Source organism: Podarcis muralis, chromosome 6 (assembly GCF_964188315.1).
Source record: "Podarcis muralis chromosome 6, rPodMur119.hap1.1, whole genome shotgun sequence".
Classification (NCBI taxonomy): domain Eukaryota; kingdom Metazoa; phylum Chordata; class Lepidosauria; order Squamata; family Lacertidae; genus Podarcis; species Podarcis muralis.
Genome location: NC_135660.1, coordinates 54,508,875 through 54,526,234, shown reverse-complemented (window position 1 = coordinate 54,526,234; position 17,360 = coordinate 54,508,875). Strand labels below are relative to the sequence as shown.

The 17,360-nt window shown below is 41.3% G+C and overlaps 2 protein-coding genes across 15 annotated transcripts in view; both read right to left on the bottom strand.

Annotated features, from left to right (window-relative positions):
- The window catches only part of HTRA1 (HtrA serine peptidase 1), a 41,236-nt gene extending 36,397 nt beyond the window's left edge, over nt 1–4,839 (bottom strand). The window contains exon 1 of the mRNA XM_028730038.2: nt 4,221–4,839. Coding sequence (XP_028585871.1) covers nt 4,221–4,707 — 487 coding nt within the window. The 5' untranslated portion in view covers nt 4,708–4,839. The remainder of the gene's footprint in view (nt 1–4,220) is intronic.
- Nucleotides 4,840–11,087: 6,248 nt separating this feature from the next.
- PLEKHA1 (pleckstrin homology domain containing A1) overlaps nt 11,088–17,360 on the bottom strand; it is a 37,810-nt gene continuing 31,537 nt past the window's right edge. For 8 of the 14 annotated variants that reach the window (XM_077930320.1, XM_028730044.2, XM_028730047.2 and 5 more), the window contains 2 exons: nt 16,312–16,401; nt 11,088–12,724 (listed from right to left, as the gene is read on the bottom strand). In XM_077930320.1, the coding sequence (XP_077786446.1) occupies nt 12,404–12,724; nt 16,312–16,401 (411 nt within the window). In that variant the 3' untranslated portion in view covers nt 11,088–12,403. Of the gene's footprint in view, nt 12,725–15,112; nt 15,184–16,311; nt 16,402–17,360 lie in introns of all 14 variants that reach the window. The other 6 variants (XM_077930323.1, XM_028730048.2, XM_077930326.1 and 3 more) reach the window with 3 other exon arrangements.

The following is a 17,360-nucleotide window of genomic DNA, read 5'->3' as shown; positions in this document are numbered from 1 at the left end:
CTATACTCACATGTAAGTTTATATACCAGCTGAGCATGAAAGAGTTATGTTATCACACAACCTTATCCTGAACCCTAATCTCTTAAACAGTACTGCAGTGAAGACTTCTTTGTTCCTACACAGAATACAGTTTTGCAACAACAGGAAGCTGACTTATACTATGCCAGACCCTTGGATCCTTCAAGCCCAGTACTGTCTACACTGGCTGGCAGCAGCTCTCCAGGGTTTGGGGAAGCCAGGGCTTGAACCTACAACCTTCTGCATGCAACAGCCTTGTGAAACGGATTAGGCTACATAACAGTAACTTGCATGAAAGTGGAATCATATGCACCTCTGCTCAATCATAAGTTTAGCTGAGCAGGATTTGGGCTCAAATCTCCCCTGACCAAAAAAACATGCTGGATCTCCCTGCTGGTTCTCAGCACTGATCAGCTTGATTACTCTATACACTTTAATTAAAATGACATCATGAACTTTATTTTGTCTACCCTCGAACAAAATGCACCATATCAAACTAACAAATAATGTGCAGCTTCTGATGAGATGGGTTTTAGTATTGCCAAGAAGTGGTCCATAGGCTTGTGGCAACCATTCAGCAACCATTCGTTCCACTGTTGCTGCTTACTTTGCACATCTAATTATATTTTCCATGATGTCACTTGACTCAAGGGCACCTAGTCATAAAGCTCTTCACAGAAGTTTAGACTAAGCCTTCCAGCTACATTTGTTGTGGCGGATGGTTTCATATAAAGTAAGTTCCCATATTATTTTCATATACGAAATGTGTAAAATAGTCTAAGGACTTAAAAAGCAGTATGTAAACATGTAAAACTGCAATGTAGAAATGGATGGATGGTTAAAGGTTCTAGCAACCACTTTTGATTTTCTTCAACAGCTGCTTGAAGTGTGTTTCTGTATATACTGGGGAAAGGGGACTCTAGAAAGAAAATAGATTCCTTAAAGCTTAATGTGTAAAGAACAGATATATCCCAACATCAAAGCAGCTATTTATTCTACTTCAATAAAATGTGGTTTCAGGCCTTTCTTTTTTGAATGAAGTGTTTGCTCCCGTACCTTCTATCCCCATGTCTGCCAGATGTTTATATAACCTTTCTGTCACATTCTTATAAATGGAGGTACTTCAAAGATACTCAAGTTGTCTATGTGCATTCCAGACCACATAGCTTAGTTCTAGAATCCCAGATTTAAAACTTCTGTCGCCAGCCCAATGAACTTTTCACTGCATGTATTACCAGATGATCCACAGTTACTAGCTATCAATGTATAGCATGCATGTAGCCAGATTCCTCAAGGCCAATTTACCTACAAATTGAGCTGTACAGAACTTAGGATGCAGATGGGCAGGGTGGTGGTAGGACTTAACTCAGGTCCTGCTAATTCCCTTTAAACCAGTTTGGGTGGAGAGGATTTAAAGTACAGGTGGAGGGCTGACAGAGATGAATCTTTGTATTCCCTCCATTTACACCCCAAGCCACTTTTTAAAGGGATTTTATCCACTTCATGGAGCCTCACTGGGAGACGGTGGTGGTTAGTAATTGGTTAGTAATCCTTGGGACTGATGGGGCAGAAGGCAGGAAGCCAGACCCTGAGGCAGGCTGAACCACACCCTGACTGACTGTAAATAAGAAGGCAAGCAGGTGAGGGCCATTTGCCCTAATGAACCAACCTCTATTGCTAGGAGAAAAACAGCTTAAAAAACCACCATTTTAGATAGTGAGCAGGGGGAAGGATTGAGTTCTCCCCTCATACTTGATCATTTTAAATCACCCCACCTCAACAACACCACTCTACAACGAAACAATGGCAGACCCATTTTTGCCCACAAATTTATCACACATCTAGTCTGGTCTTTACTCCCAATTGTGCTAGGACTGCAACCTTACAGACAGCCCCTATGTTGATTGAGAAGCATAGTGTATTCAGTGGGACTCATTCCCAGGTAAATATGTGTGGGAGTGCAGCCTTAAGCAGACAGCAGGTAGCAGATTAGTCAAGGCATAATTCTTGTTGATTTTCAATAATATTCTTTCAAATGAAAATATTTAGCTAGAGTCAAGCCAAGCCAAATGTTACACAGCAAATGCATAACTGTCTCTTAATATGAATATAGATATTTATGAAAAGTAACTGGAAGATTCTGGAAATTTGAATGGAGGAAAGGAGACTGATTAACCCTTTCTTCTTGGCTGCTTTTCCATTCACAATTGCATGGTTTTCTGGCCACAGAAGAAACATACAAGTATTTGTATATTTTGCCCTGCAAACGGAAAAGCAGCTGGTGAGGGGAGGCTAAGGCAGGGAAATGGCCAAAGTAGAAAGAGTTAAGCAAGCACTCACCTGCTATGTAATTTGGCCCTTAATGACCCTCAACAAAAGACAGATTTCAAGTGTAAGCCACAGAAAACTAGCTCCTTGAGATATGGAGACATTATCCACGATGAAGGCTGCAACAGGCTGACATCTGAATCTATAGGATTGTGCTCTAAATATTCAAGGGACTATGATCAATGGATGTAACACCATCACAAACAGTCTGACCCACCCTATGCTGTCTTGCTCAACTGCTTCATAACATTATATTTAGTACATTTCATAGCAGGCCACTGTAAAATAGAATTAGAGGATATGCTTATAGGTAGCTAGTGTACATTTTTTTAAACGAGAAGAATCAAATCTATATTACTGATCATTTACTTTTTTAAAAAAAAGCAACAGCAATATAGAGCAACACTGGCTTCTTTCGCACTCCCCACCCTCACTCTAAAATCCAGCAAAACAATGAACAAAAATAAACCCTCCATCCCCATCAGATCACTTCTCAGTGTACCTACCCAAAAATGGGCTTCTCCAGGTTCATCTCACTCACTTCTCTTTGTTCAGCATCAAGCCCAGATGTTTCCCCTGCCTCTGTTTCCAGTTCATGATCTTTCTACCCAGTCCTACCCCGTCCTCTTCCCACAAGCACAAACTACCTCTCCGTCTCCTAAATCAGACCATATCGACCCATACGCAAACATCTCTCCGAGCACACTTTCTCCTCTCCACCGATGGCTCACAACTATTGTTCACATGGGCGGGGAGAAGAGGGAGAGAATAATGTGAACTCTCCAAGGTGTTGACCAGGGAATTTGGTTTCTTAGCCATCTGCATATCAGTAATCCCCATGGTTCTACTTTAGAGCTCTCTCTATTGTGCTACCACCATTAGAGGCCAGAAATAGGACACAAAACAGGTGGATGCTGACGCTGGAGAACTGTAGCCCAAGAAGCGCCCCCCCCCCCCAGACACCCTCATCACTAAGCAGGAAACCAACTGAGGTTTTGATGGCTTGATTGATTTTTAAAGAAGCAAAGCTAATGCAAGGGGGAAAGCCTGCTGGTGCTCTTCGGTATTTTCTTCTTTCTTTATTTTATGTTCATACGTTTCTGCAGGGATGCCAACTTGAATAAAATATTGGGGTGGGGGCTGGTAAGCCCCGCCCCACATAATCGATCACATAACACGATGCGCAGCCACCATTTGTTTTTGTGTTTTTTTTCCAATTTGTTTTATTAAGTTTCACAAAAGTATACACAAACAAAACACACAAACAAACAAACATAAATCATATCCCTATCAAAATTACACTTATTGACATTGTTAAGTGACTTCCTCGCTTCCCCTTGGTGGAATTTCCATGCATATCCTTATAACGGCTTTCCAAATCATAATTTTTATAAACTTAACTTAGTCCATTAACATCCTTATATCTTTTCAGTTCGAAATTGTACATCACTTAACTTATATAAATTCCTAAGCCAATCTATTGCCTGCAAGCTATTTCCAATTAGTTTAACTTAACAAATTTAGCTAAGTAATCGTTAAAGTTTGTCCATTCTTCCTGCACCCACCATTTGAATGGCAATACTAAACTTGGGGGGAGACCTCTCAAATATTTTATTGGGGGGCCGAAGGGCCGCTAGGAGTTGGCTCCAACCTTCATTTGATTGCCTTATTAATAGATCTAAATTGGCCCTGTTTTCCCATTTCAGTACAAGACCTGATCCTTGGGAAGCCGTCGGGTTCTGTTTTGTAAGAGCTCCTGACCATATGCAAAGCGCCCAGAAAAACAAATGCGCCCAGCGTGGGACGCCAGCTCCTGCGCGCCCTCCTCCTGCGCCATCCCCACTCCGAGCCCTTTCCCCCCGCTGGAGGCTTACCCTGCCCGCAGGCGCCCCGCTGGATGGCGATGACGGCCGGCTGGCGCTGGCCCTCGGAGAGGCGGCTGGCCGCCCGCAGCTGGCACACGTTGCCGTAGCTCCTTCCGTCGTTGCCGCACACGGGCTCGCTGCTGGCGCACACGCAGCGGCCGCCCTTGGCCCGCCGGCGCACGGTGGCCGAGGCCGCCACGCCGGGCCCGCCGGGCGACACCACGCACAGCAGCCCCTCGGCGCACGACGGCTCCCCGGCCGGAGGGCCCCCGCACGGCTCGCCTTCCTGCGCGGCGCAAACCGGGCAGCAGCCGCACGGGTCCAGAGACTCGCCGCTGCCCGCGCACTCGGGCGGCAGCTCCGGGCAGCGCGCGCGCTCGCAGCGCTCGGGGCAAGGCCGCTCCTCGAAGCGCCGCCCGTACAGCTGAGCCCGGCAGCCGGGCGGCGGCAGCAGGCAGAAGAAGCTCAGCGCCAGAGGCCACAGGGCTCCCCTCATCGCTTTGGCGCGCTTTCTCGCTCAGAAAAGGCGGGAAGCGGGTGGAGAAAGGCGAGCGCGAGAAAGGCGCGCGAGGCGGAGGGGTTTGCAGCAGAGCGCTTGGCCGCCTGGCTCGCCGAGGCACGCAGATGGAAACGGCGGCGGGGAGAGCCGCTTTTAAACGGAGCGCCGCCTGGGGAGGGAAGGCAGAGAAGATGCCGTGCGCGTGGAGAGCGGCCCGTCGGTTGGCCGCGCCGCCGCCGCCTGGGAGGGGACGTGGCGGGGTTACACAACCGCCGGGGCAGGAAAGGCAACGCGCCGCCGCCGCCGCGCCAAGTGGGGCAGGGAGCCGCGGCAAGCCGTAAAGCTGGCACCCGCCAAAGCCCATTTCCACCAAGCCGGAGGCGGCGGCGGCGGCGGCGAGCCTGGGCCGGGAAAGTTATTCTAAGCTCGCTGAGCTGCGAGCGCTTAATGCCGGCGGGGCGGAGCTACGCGCAACCCGCGCTTTCTGTCAACCTCAGCCAAGACTCCCGAGTGGAAACACTCTTCGCCAACACAATAATGTGAGGAGGCCGCCGCCCCCCTCCCCAAAGTTAATGGGCATTTCCATTCAAAGAGTTTGCGTGTGCATAAGGCGTGTGGGAAGGTGTGAGTGAGCTCCGCTCGGCAGTCGGGGAATAAGAGGAGAGGTCCTCGGGCGGAACAGAAATTGGTTAATCAGCAGGAAGCGGGGAGTAGCAATAAATGGACAGTTCTGTGAATGGAGAGATGGGGAAAGCCGGAGTCTCCCAAGGATGGGATTGGGGACTGGGGGTTTCAAGTTGCTCCTAAGTGATAGGCTTGCCATACGTCAGGAAAATCCCTGACATGTCCGGATAGAAATGGCACCAAGGGGGAATTTTGCCAAATCTGCGTACCTGTAAATGTCAGGGGAAACCCGGATGTATGGCAATGCTGTGGAAAAAGTAGCGGAAACAGCTGCATAAGCTTAAAATCACTACTTTGGTGGTTTCCTTTAAAAAAAAGCGCTCAACAGGTGTCAGGAATTTTAGGTCAACCCTATAAATTAGGGGTGAGCCATGAGGTGGCCAGGTTTGCTGATGATACTAAATTGTGGATAAAACGAAGATTGCGAAGATTTCCAAAGGGAATTCTTTAAACTGAAGGTTTAAGATGGTAAATGGAATTTTATGCATGTTGGTGCAAAAAATCTTTAATTTCACATATACAATCATGGGAGCTGAGCATTTGGGAACTGACTTTGGGATCGTAGTGGTTAGCTTGATGACTGAAAAAGGCAATCATTAAAAACGGAATGAATAATAAAACTGCTGATATAATGTTATATAAATCTATTGTGCAGTCACATTTGCTTCACGATAAAAAGTATATTGTAGAGGTGAAAAGGGGTCAGAAAAAGCACAAGAAAATGATTAAGAAAAAGATGGACCGGTGAGCATTAACAAAATGGTACGACTGGTTTCAAATCTTATGTCTGGCATTCATAGTCAAGGCAGATCCTGTGAAACTGAGCTTTAGAGTTTTAGAGTCTCTGTAAAATACTGTAGGACTCTAATTTTTTTTTTAAGAGTATTGTATTGTACAAATTAGTATTGTACAAATTAAAAGTTAAAACTGTATGTCTTTCCAATATCTTATTTAACTGGTACTGTTAAATGGCTAAATAAAGCAATTTGTTAGTAGTTTTGAAATGTAAAATCCCGTACAGTAAATCACAATTGTTTTTTGTTGCTTCTCTTCAGCACCATACAACGTGTTGGGGTTCAGTTATGTCAACATGTCACTACAAGATACTTTTTTATATATATTAACAACTTTGTATTAATGTGACATTTTTATATGTAACTGTATTTTTTAGTATTTTGTCTATTGTTACTTTCTTTTTTGTACACTGCTTAAGAGACATTTTAAATATATGATGCGGTATAGAAATGGAATAATCCATATATATTTGCCTTGCTTCAGTTTTGAAAAGCATTTATGCAGTACAGTAAGCCCTCAATAGGGTTATGTTACAGGGCTCACACCTAAAGCCAAAGTGGCATGTAGTCAAAACACATTAGGCACACATTGGGTTGGCAAAGACTTCCTATCCACCCCCTGCCCTGCCCCACCATGTGCTCCCTTTCTAATTTGTAAAAAAAAGGGGGGGCAAGTATGTAAAGCTGAAGACACACAAGTTTAAATTAAGTTGCAGGCTTACTGTAAAAGGTTATGTTTGATACATGGCACTGGCTGTGAGGCCACACTATGTATTGCCGTAACTACTAGTTTTCAAGGGAGTCACAAATTTCTGAGAGAAGGAAAAGCAATCATTTCCCCCTAAGAAACAAACAAGAACAAATGCCTTTGTTCTTCTTTGCTGTCAACACACAGCAAGAGAATATAATTAAAATAATATTGATTTGAGGGAGAGAGGACCCCACCCACTGGTGGTTTTGGCACTGTTACCTGCCATCATGCAACTCTCAGCAATCAACCCTGAAGGAATGCAGTCCACTACAGAAAAGAATATTCATCTCCTGCTTTAGGAGCCCTTCTGCCTACCTTCCTAGGCTCAATGGCCATTCAGTTCTGTAAATGCAAGAGATTCCCATTAGGCAGTTTTGTTGTTTCGAAACAACACTCTTCATTCACCAGCTGAAGTACCGGTACTTGTACATGGCTAGGGTGTCCTCCGTGTACGGAGCAGTCATTGTCATTTTTTGAGTAGCCCCCATTCGCTTCCAAAGCAGCCAAGTACTTCTCACTTAGGTTCACTATCAGAGGGGGAAATGATGCATAAGCAGCTGTTTATAACATTGCTATTATGCTAAAATAAATAGGTCAACCTAAACTGTTACCGGGCTGTAAAGCTTAACTCAGGCATAAGCAAACTCGGCCCTCCAGATGTTTTGGAACTACAATTCCCATCATCCCTGACCACTGGTCCTGTTAGCTAGTGATCATGGGAGTTGTAGTCCCAAAACATCTGGAGGGCCGAGTTTGCCTATGCCTGGCTTAACTGCTGAAGCAAACCAATATAACTAAAGGTATGCATGTGAGAGGTCATTTGGACCCGAGATGATCCCCAAACTAAACAGTTCTGCCAGCACAAGGAGTTTCAGCTGCACAATAGAGGTTTCCTACTCCTCTGTGTGACCCCTGCATGCCCATAACAGATCTGGGGGTCATACTAGGAACAATTCCATTGTGCTAGTGGAAGTGTTTACGGTAGTTGGATACCACCTTAAATTCTACAAGCATCTGACAATTACAAAAAAGGCTTTTGCAATAACTCTTCACACCATATCTGTATGAGATGTGAGACCACTATTTTTAAAAATGATGGGAACCAAAGGATTATTATACTACACAGAATGAAGTTTTCACAGGTCAGCTTTTCTTTATTTTTTAAAAAACTTGTCACTTAGTTTTCTGTGAATTAAACAAGGAAGAACAACAGATAGTATGCAAACAGTTTCACTCACCATTAACCTTTTTCTTTTGAAGTGCACTAAATATAGTAGTCTGATAGGATTGTTGTATTTCAGTACTGAAGTCAATTTATTAATAAGTGTGACATTTACAGAAAACACCACAGGTTCTAAAATAATTTAACAATTTTCATCCACTTTATAAAAAAGGTACTGATAAATAAGAGACCCTAACAATTTAGCAACCACAATATTTTCCTGCACTGAACTATCTTAAGCAGTTAAATTTTAAAAGAATCCCAGTAAGAGTGCTGCTTCCTTTCAAATTCAGTATCTAAAATTGGCAATATCAAAACAGAATAAAATGAACATGCAGTGTGAAAACTGTACCAGAACCAGGAAATCTAAAACTACAACAAAGTATGCCAATACAAACATTCCAATTTAGTTTCTCCCACAATGTACATATTTGTGAAAAATAAGGTTTCAAATATCTATTGGCTAAGTTTGTTACAAGTTAAAATGTATGCTACTAAACTAATCTTAACAGTCAACTTACCAGTTCACATGTAACTGAAAAGGCAAATAATGTAATTTACAAACACTGCTTGTGTTTAGCTTATGGTTAATAAATGTAAAGGTGCTGCTATACTCATTAGAAACAAGACCACCACAGTTTGGCATTGCTACTACTATAGCTGTAGGCATTTGTCAGTACTAACAAATCTTTTCTCTTTTCAACTTTTAGTCTCAACAAATCCAAATAATGTTTACAAGCTTTCGTACACAGGCGATTTCCCCTCAAAACTGAAAGTTTGGGAGTTTTTATTAACATGTTGCAATTTCACCTATGTACCTTTCAATAAATAAAATCAGTGTGCTGAAAACGTGGAAAGGGGAGTGTAACCTTGAAAGGAAGCCTAAACTAGTGGATTTACCATGATCACAAAGTAACTAGATTCTGACAGGCAAAATTAGTTACACTTCTAGGTGGATGTGTGCAATGATATAAATTCACACAAAAATATAAGGAACAAAAAATGAGAAGACACAATGGAATCAGAAAAATGCAAGATTGTCTGCACCAATGGTGTAACTGCTTGTACCTCTTGCTATGCGATACTGTATGTAGTGCAGAATGTGCAGAATGTGGCCCCCCCATGTAAATTCCAGTGGGATGGGGTGGGGATCACACAAAGAACTGCATAGACATATAGGCTTAAATCAAGTTTTGTGGGGGAAGGCATCTCTAAGGCAAATTAATTTACCGGTAAAGCTGGAGGCCACTTAGCTGCAGGCAGAAAGATTATATGCCGAAGACCAGATGACAGGATGGAATGAGCAAGTTGCAGAAGTTTAAAGTCTCAAGGTGCAAACTAGTACAGACCACGACATTAAGAAGAAGAAGAAGAAGAAGAAGAGTTTGGATTTGATATCCCGCCTTTCACTCCCCTTCAGGAGTCTCAAAGCGGCTAACAATCTCCTTTCCCTTCCTCCCCCACAACAAACACTCTGTGAGGTGAGTGGGGCTGAGAGACTTCAAAGAAATGTGACTGGCCCAAGGTCACCCAGCAGCTGCATGTGGAAGAGCGGAGACGCGAACCCGGTTACCCAGATTACGAGACTACCGCTCTTTACCACTACACCACACTGGCTCTCAAGAACCTTGGGCAAGCTGAAAGTAGGGCTTCCATGTGAATACTTATGTAGTAGGGCTGCAAGTGTTACTCTCCACTTGCATTTTCTTTATGTATTGCACAAAGAAAGCCAATAATTGCAGGTCACCTTGGAACTGAAAGAAAATTTCTCTGGAACAAGAAATGAATTAAAATGGAAAAGACTACATGACCCACAGTGTGCTGGCTTTAGGGAATTTTGTCACTGCCACGTTTTGAGGGCACTGACTAGGGCTTTTGGGGGGGTGTACTTTTAAACAGGTTGTTGTGACAGTCTATACAGTCTAGTTCAGGGGTCGGCAAGGCTTACTGGGCATGGGCCAGATCACTCCCAGGGAGATCCTCCATGGGCTGGGCTAGCGCAGCGTGATGCCGGAAATCGCTTCTGCAGATGCCCAAAATCACACCTGCACAGAAGTGGCGTCTGGGCTCGGAGGCTGGTTAAACGGCCTCGGTGGGCCGCTTCCAGCCCATGGGCCGCGGGTTGGGGACTCCTGGTCTTTAGTATTTGAAAAAGGTCATCTGGTGCTATTGCCTGCGAAGCTAAATAAACTCTACTGGGCCATGAGCAGCTATCTTCTTCCAATGAGGCTTGCGGGTGGGGCAACTGAAAGTCAGCAGCAAATTTTGAGTACGTGGAAACAACCAGAGTCCACAATGAATTGGGGTGGCACATAGGGCATAATCCACTTCTGTCACATCTTACTAAATGGCAAGCAAGAAAGAGAGCAGGCAACATGCCTGTTGGCTGAAGTAGAATCCCACACAACTTCACTCCAGAACCCTTAATTTCAAACAGGTTGCTTATCTGCACCGCTGGGGCATAACTCAACTGTATGTTCACTGAAGTAGTGGACATTTTCACTTAAATGTCTGAAATACCTTTTTCCCTTTTTCTTCATGCTTTGTCAAGCATCTCTCTCACACACACACAAGGTTTAAAAAAACTAGAGTACTACAAACTGGAAACTGAATTGCATTAAGCAGCATCATGTGAAACTTTGGGGCTTTTGTTGATTAAAGCAAATAATTTCACAACCTAACTACAAAATAGTGCATGCTCATTCTGATCAAAATATCCAACATCAGTGTCTTAAACCCATTATTTTCATCACTGAAACCCTGAAAAGTTTAAAAAACACAATGCACAGCTAATAGATACCAGTATGCTGGCAATGCTAGCGTATCTTTTTTTGTACATGTTGTGAACTACACTACACAAAATAAGGTTCAAAACCACAAAAGCAAAAATCAGCATCCAATTAACCCCCAAACATTTAACACATCATGAAAGAAGAACCCACAGGCACTTTTAATAAATTTAGTGCACCAAAAGTTACAGGCCACAATTGCATGATTGAACAACTCAGTACCAGTTAACAGCATGAAACAAGTTTTTTAGACTTTACTAACCCAAATATAAAATGGGAACCATTTAATACCACACTGGGGGGAAAGGAGCATACAGGAGGGGGAAAATCTTAAGACAATAGTTTTAAACTTTTAATTTCTGTGAAGCTTAATATAAAATACTTTTAGTTAAACCTGTAAAAGATTTATTTAGTAGTCCAGTTTCCCTTCTCCTTACTTAAAAAACCCCACGACACCCTTATTTATTGGTGGTCCATTAATATCCAAATGTGCAAAAATTACAATTTACCTTTAGGAGTGCATAAAAATAGGCTTAATATTCAAAATAGCTGTATTACTCTTTAATTAGTTTCACAGCACCAAATACCAGGAATTCTAAGGGGATTGAATTCTATAGAAGGGCAGTGATTCACAGAGAAGTTACAAAGAAGTTGTTCCAATAAAGTCAGCACACCTTTATCGGTGTAAGTGCTCTGTGCCCCTCACCTTTAGGAATGCTTTTCTCACACATAGAGACACTCATTTCATGTAAGTTAACACACTTGTATGCAATGTCTAAAATATAGTGCAGGTGGTATTTGTGCCATAAGAATGCAGATCATGCAGCAGCTGCCAAATCTGTATCATCGTGGTAGGGAAAATACACTTCATTTCAGACACTGCAGAATTATAGTGTTGCTTTTTACATGAAGACTCTGTGCATAGGAAAAGTACATTATATCAAGCTCTGCGTATTTCTGTAAGTTTCTACAGTGTTGATCCTATAGGAAACAACTCTGCATACATATATTAAAATATCTGAAAGGCTGTGCCAGTGTTTTAAGAAAGTAAGTCAACTTGCTTGTCAATAGCCTGAATTAGAGTATAAGTAAGTCACATGTTGACATTTCTTTTATTAAAGCACAAAGATACTACTCAGTTTTGCCATATGGGTGATGAAAAGCAGCTGGTATCTTGCTTATTGACAACAGTAATATTTAATCATTTGTTTTGGCCCCTCACTTTAAAAAGATTTATCATCAGACTGCGGTAGAAGCAAAAGGTCCGCTCTGATAATCAGTACAAGGCAGCATATGACAATTTAAACATACACAAATTTGAATGTAAGCACACACATATAAGCAACATTCCATTCTTTGTTCTTTCATCCCATAGTCATCTTTGGCTAAAAGTCTGAGCAAGGAAATTCAAGGACCAAAAGCAAATGCATCACTCTCCAAACTCTTCCCATTATTACACATCACTGACTGGAAGGCTTGCATCATCCAGATCCACTGGGCCAGGATCCTGTTCCTGAGTGCCATTTTTATTTTGAGGTTCCATTAGGCCCTGTAGAGTCACTTTGGAAGCTGGGTCTCTTGAAGGGACAGCCTGGATCTTGAAGCTCCCTGGCTTGGTCTTGGTAAAAGATTCGTGAAGTCTTCGCTTCTCCAAGACAAGGGGCTTGGTGTTAAGGGTTTGGACCAAAGGGGGGTTGTGAGTGGTTGTGGAATGTGAGGTGGCTGCTGCTGTTTTTGCAGGACAGGCGGATTCTGAAGAACAGTTGGAATGTTCCTGTAAAGGAGGAATGTTTGTCAGATTGAGTGGGTCATTAATTGCATGCTAGTAACGCTTTTCAAACTTATACCTCTGAAAAAACCAAAAAACAAATCAAAGGGGGGAAAACAAAGCAAAGCTTAAGAGCAGAAAGCAGGTGGTTTTCCAAGGCAGCAAAATGTTAAGACTGAGCTTACAGCAGTGATAGCAAGCTGAAACGGCCAAGTCAGGTCCCTAAAGTCTAGCATGGCATCACTTTAAGTTTACCAGCACAAACTAGCTTGGAATTGCACTTGTTTATTTAATATAATGCAATTAAAATTATTGAAGGCATACTTTCATAATTTAAGAACATGTGAACAAATGCTTCCTGAAGTCCCCCAATAAACTCGAATAAACTATTCAAAAGTGCATGCAAAGTGTATTCACATTAAAAAAAGAAGCATAATGGAATCCCTCACTGAAGGTCACTTCCTAAGTTAATGAACATTTACATTTTTGTTGACTAGACACCTATTTCTTATTCCTTCACCTTTTCGTTCTATAGAACTACAAACTATTAAGGAATAAACTAATTCCACTGGACAATATTCCTCCCAAATTTATAACAAATATGATTTGTGTCATTTCTACATTTTAAATGTATTTTATTGCCATAGTCAGCCATACTGAAGATAAAATACTAACATATTCTCCTCTAGAAAAGTACGGTAAGAGCCGCCTCAATTGCTAAGCTTTATATTGTGTACAATATTATCAACAACTATTTACATGACTGTGTCACTACTAAACTCCATGTTTCAACATTATACTTTTAAGACAGGGGCTGCTAACCTTTGGCCCTCCAGATGTTGCTAGAATACAATTCCCATCATCCCTGACTACTGGACATGCTGACTGAAGCTTATGAGAGTTAAACAACATCTGGAGGGCTACAAGTTAGCAGCCCCTTCTTAAAGGTATCTGCCAAAAAACATTAGTAGCATTTATACAGTTAACTGGAGTATTTTCAAGACAAATTTACTAGACTGCTCATGATATCAAAGGATATTTTTTAGTGTATATTAAAAAAAAACAAATGAGGTAGTAGGACTTTCAGATGAAAGCTTTAACTGAGCATGCCAATCAAGTGGCCAGCATTCCATCATATAGTATGGCTTTCTGACAAAAGGAGACAGGTCACATGACTACACTGTTCTCCCATTCAATTCTGTTGTTCCAGAAAGTTGCCCTATTATTATTATTTTTTGCAGTATTCTGGAACAGCTCTTTCAGAATATTATCTCAATAATACAATCTGGTGTTGAAGCTACCAGTGAGCATGGACTGGTTCAATATATAATTCCAGAATCCCTTTATCAAGTGTATGTGAGATACAATTTCATTTTTTGCACTCCTCACTGTATTATTCAAGACATGAATAACAGTTCATGGATCTATAATTTAGGATGGTGGGGGCAACACTAAAATATAGCTATTTCTACTGTCTGTTACAATCAGAAGCAGCTCACCTCAATATTCTACAATGATAAACAGTATACTTGGAGTAGTGGGGGAAATTATAAATACCCCAATAACGAACTATTCACAGGAATCATTTTGACACAGAATATGAAACATTCTGTGACACAGAGTATGAAACATACAAGCTTCAACTTGGAGTGGTAAATTCCAATACAAAAGCAGAACCTACAATTAAGCTTCTTTTCTAAAGTGAATACTACATAAACATTTCCTTTTAAAAAATAAAATCTGAATTCAAGTGGGACCAGCACTGGGATAACAGCTTAAAAACTACAATCCATACAACTCACACCTATGATATAAGACTCACATGTAGTTATGCCTAATGATTAAAAGGTAAAAGATTTTATTTATTGCACTATTTTGATTAACATACAGGTTGCAAACTGTAACAGCCCCTACATCTTGACTAATGACCCCATGCATATCTATCATATAAGCCATGCAAATCAGTGCAGGGTTTTTTCCTTAATGTACACACATATTTGGCTATGAGGGTCAAGGTGGCTTTTACTTAGCTATCTTTCAAAAATGATAAAATGGAAATATGAACTCTCATGCAAATTAGGTCAGCTTTAGTTCCTAAATATGTATATTTATTACTAGAGCTTTTGTACTCAGTAAAGCAAGCACATGTGAGCAGAGATTTCAGCACTGTGTGAATCTTTGCCATTCTTAAAAATGGATTTTATTTAGGAGGCATTTAGAGATAGTAAACGTAATGGCCAATGGGAAGCATTTTAGAAGTTAGTAACTTCACAGTGGTTATAAATCAATAGAGGAAGCCATGGGATTGACCTCATCATTTTACATGGTGTTAACAAGTATTTTGGAATTTCAGCCCTCTGGTAAGAAGGCAAGTTTACATGAGAGCCCACATACATGCTGCATTCACCAGTTCTTGATGTATACCTCTGTATACAAGGATTCGACAGCCTTCTGGCCTGCCGCATCTGGAACACAGTGCAAAGCTAAGATTAGAGTAACCTAAACTTGAGGAGAGGAGGGAGAGAAGAAAGAAAGAAAGAAAGAAAGAAAGAAAGAAAGAAAGAAAGAAAGAAAGAAAGAACTGCTGAGAGTCACTAGCTGAGTTATCCCATCACAAAGATTGCACATACAGAGACACACAAATATAGAAAAATCTTTTGGCAGCTTCTCTCACCCAGAACACATTGATTCCCAAACAGAGTCTCTTACTATGCAGTGAAAACCCACTGCAATTACAACAATACTTCTCCTTGCCAAAGAATGAAGCTTGAAACAAGTGATCAATTGTTTTTAACATATGAAGTCATTCCATTTTACAAAGAGGTGTGAATGCTAACTTTTGATGTATTAATGGGAAATATAAGCCATATCTTGCAAAACCTGAACTGCAAAGCATGGCTAGAATATGGATTGCAAGAACATTATAAATTAAAACATGGAATACAAAAGATTCCTGTATTGCAGGGGAATGAACTAGATAGCCCTCGTGGTTCCTTCCAGCTCGACAAATCTAATACTTAGTACCTCTAAACTTGCTATCTGCTGGAAGGTACATCACCACTATCTACAGAGTCCTACAGTTTGTCACTATAGTTAAGATTCAGTTTGGTAATGTTAGAATTGTGAACCAAGCTAGTCACCAATAATGAGGCCAATAATTATCAAAACATTCCATGAAAATCTACATTAAGTTTAGATTACTCACTGCTAAGAGACTGGAGAGCCCAAAAGCTTTCAAAAGGGTTCACCAAAGTAATTTTAAATCAAGGGTTTATTTGGCATCTCAAGTACAAGATTCAGTAAAGATTGTCAAGTAATTTGACAGAGTTCCGATTAATAAAGAACTACAATAATTTTCAAACCCACCAGTTGAACTGTTGGAACATTAAAATAATACTGTGCGGACCCACAACACATATGGATACTGCTAAGATTAGCACTTAATTAAAAAGGCAGGATTCTATGCAACCTGTAATGCATGCAAAGATATTACTCCAGACTTAGGAGGGGGTAGAAGAGCACAAGAAAATGAAAGAGATTGAAATGTACAAGATTCATCACTGCTGAAACAGTAAAGCTTTGTAAAAACATACAGAAGCTGCTGATCTTCCAGGTCCTCGCTGTGCTACTATTGCACCAGAAATTGCTTTAATCCAGCTGTGCATGTCTTCTGGGCTATCTGCCTGAAGAAAAAAGAAAGAAAAACTCTTATCGTGTGAGTGACAATAAACAGATATGCTTCATAAATCTTGTAATCTAAGAATATGACAAGTGTTTTCTATGTTTCTCAATAAAGAAAATTGCAATTTAAAAAAATCTTTAATAAGCTTAGGCTGATATCTAAATACTTATGCATGGTAAGAGATTTATATTACTGATGTAACTACTGACTAATCTCAAGCTTAACAATTACTGAAGTACTGTAGTGACTTCTAAATTTAGTACCTGCTACATAAATAATGAACAAGGAACTTGTGATTGCTTCTAGGGGGGGGGAGTAACTAACATGTGAACCATGCACGGAAAACAATATTGCAATAAATAAGAGATGCACTACAGTTATAAATTTAGGCCAAATATACATAGAGAGTGGTATCACATCACTTTGGAGATCCAGCAACACAAAAGTAAATTTTCTAAAGGGAAATTAGGCTCTTCCAAGGAATAGGTCAGGTAGTATCTCTGATTGGCAGGTCTGGTGTTGTAACTTGAAATGCTCACAGATCAGAACAGCTGGTGTGGTGACCTGCAACTGCTCCACCCCTACCTAGCATTTCAGATCCATTTTCTGTGAGGGAAGTGATACTTGTCAGTGAGCCTGGAATTAAAATCTGGGGCAGGGGGCTATCAAGCTATAACAAATCTAAGGATCAGAGAGCCCAGAGTAAAGAGGACAAAAAAAAATGGTGTAGATTAGACATGGAATGACATAAAAGAATCTAGAAGTAAAGGTGAGAATGAAGCTTGGAGGAAAAGATGGAGAAACAATGAACACAAGTAATAAATGAACTTCACAGTGTTTAAGATCAAGAGGTGCTCTGTGCTCTGGGAGAGGTGAGTACAAGGGATCAGTCAAGAGGCAGGATGGCTAAGAAAGTGGGACAAAGCTGAAAAGGAAGGACCTAAAGAAACAACTAGAGGA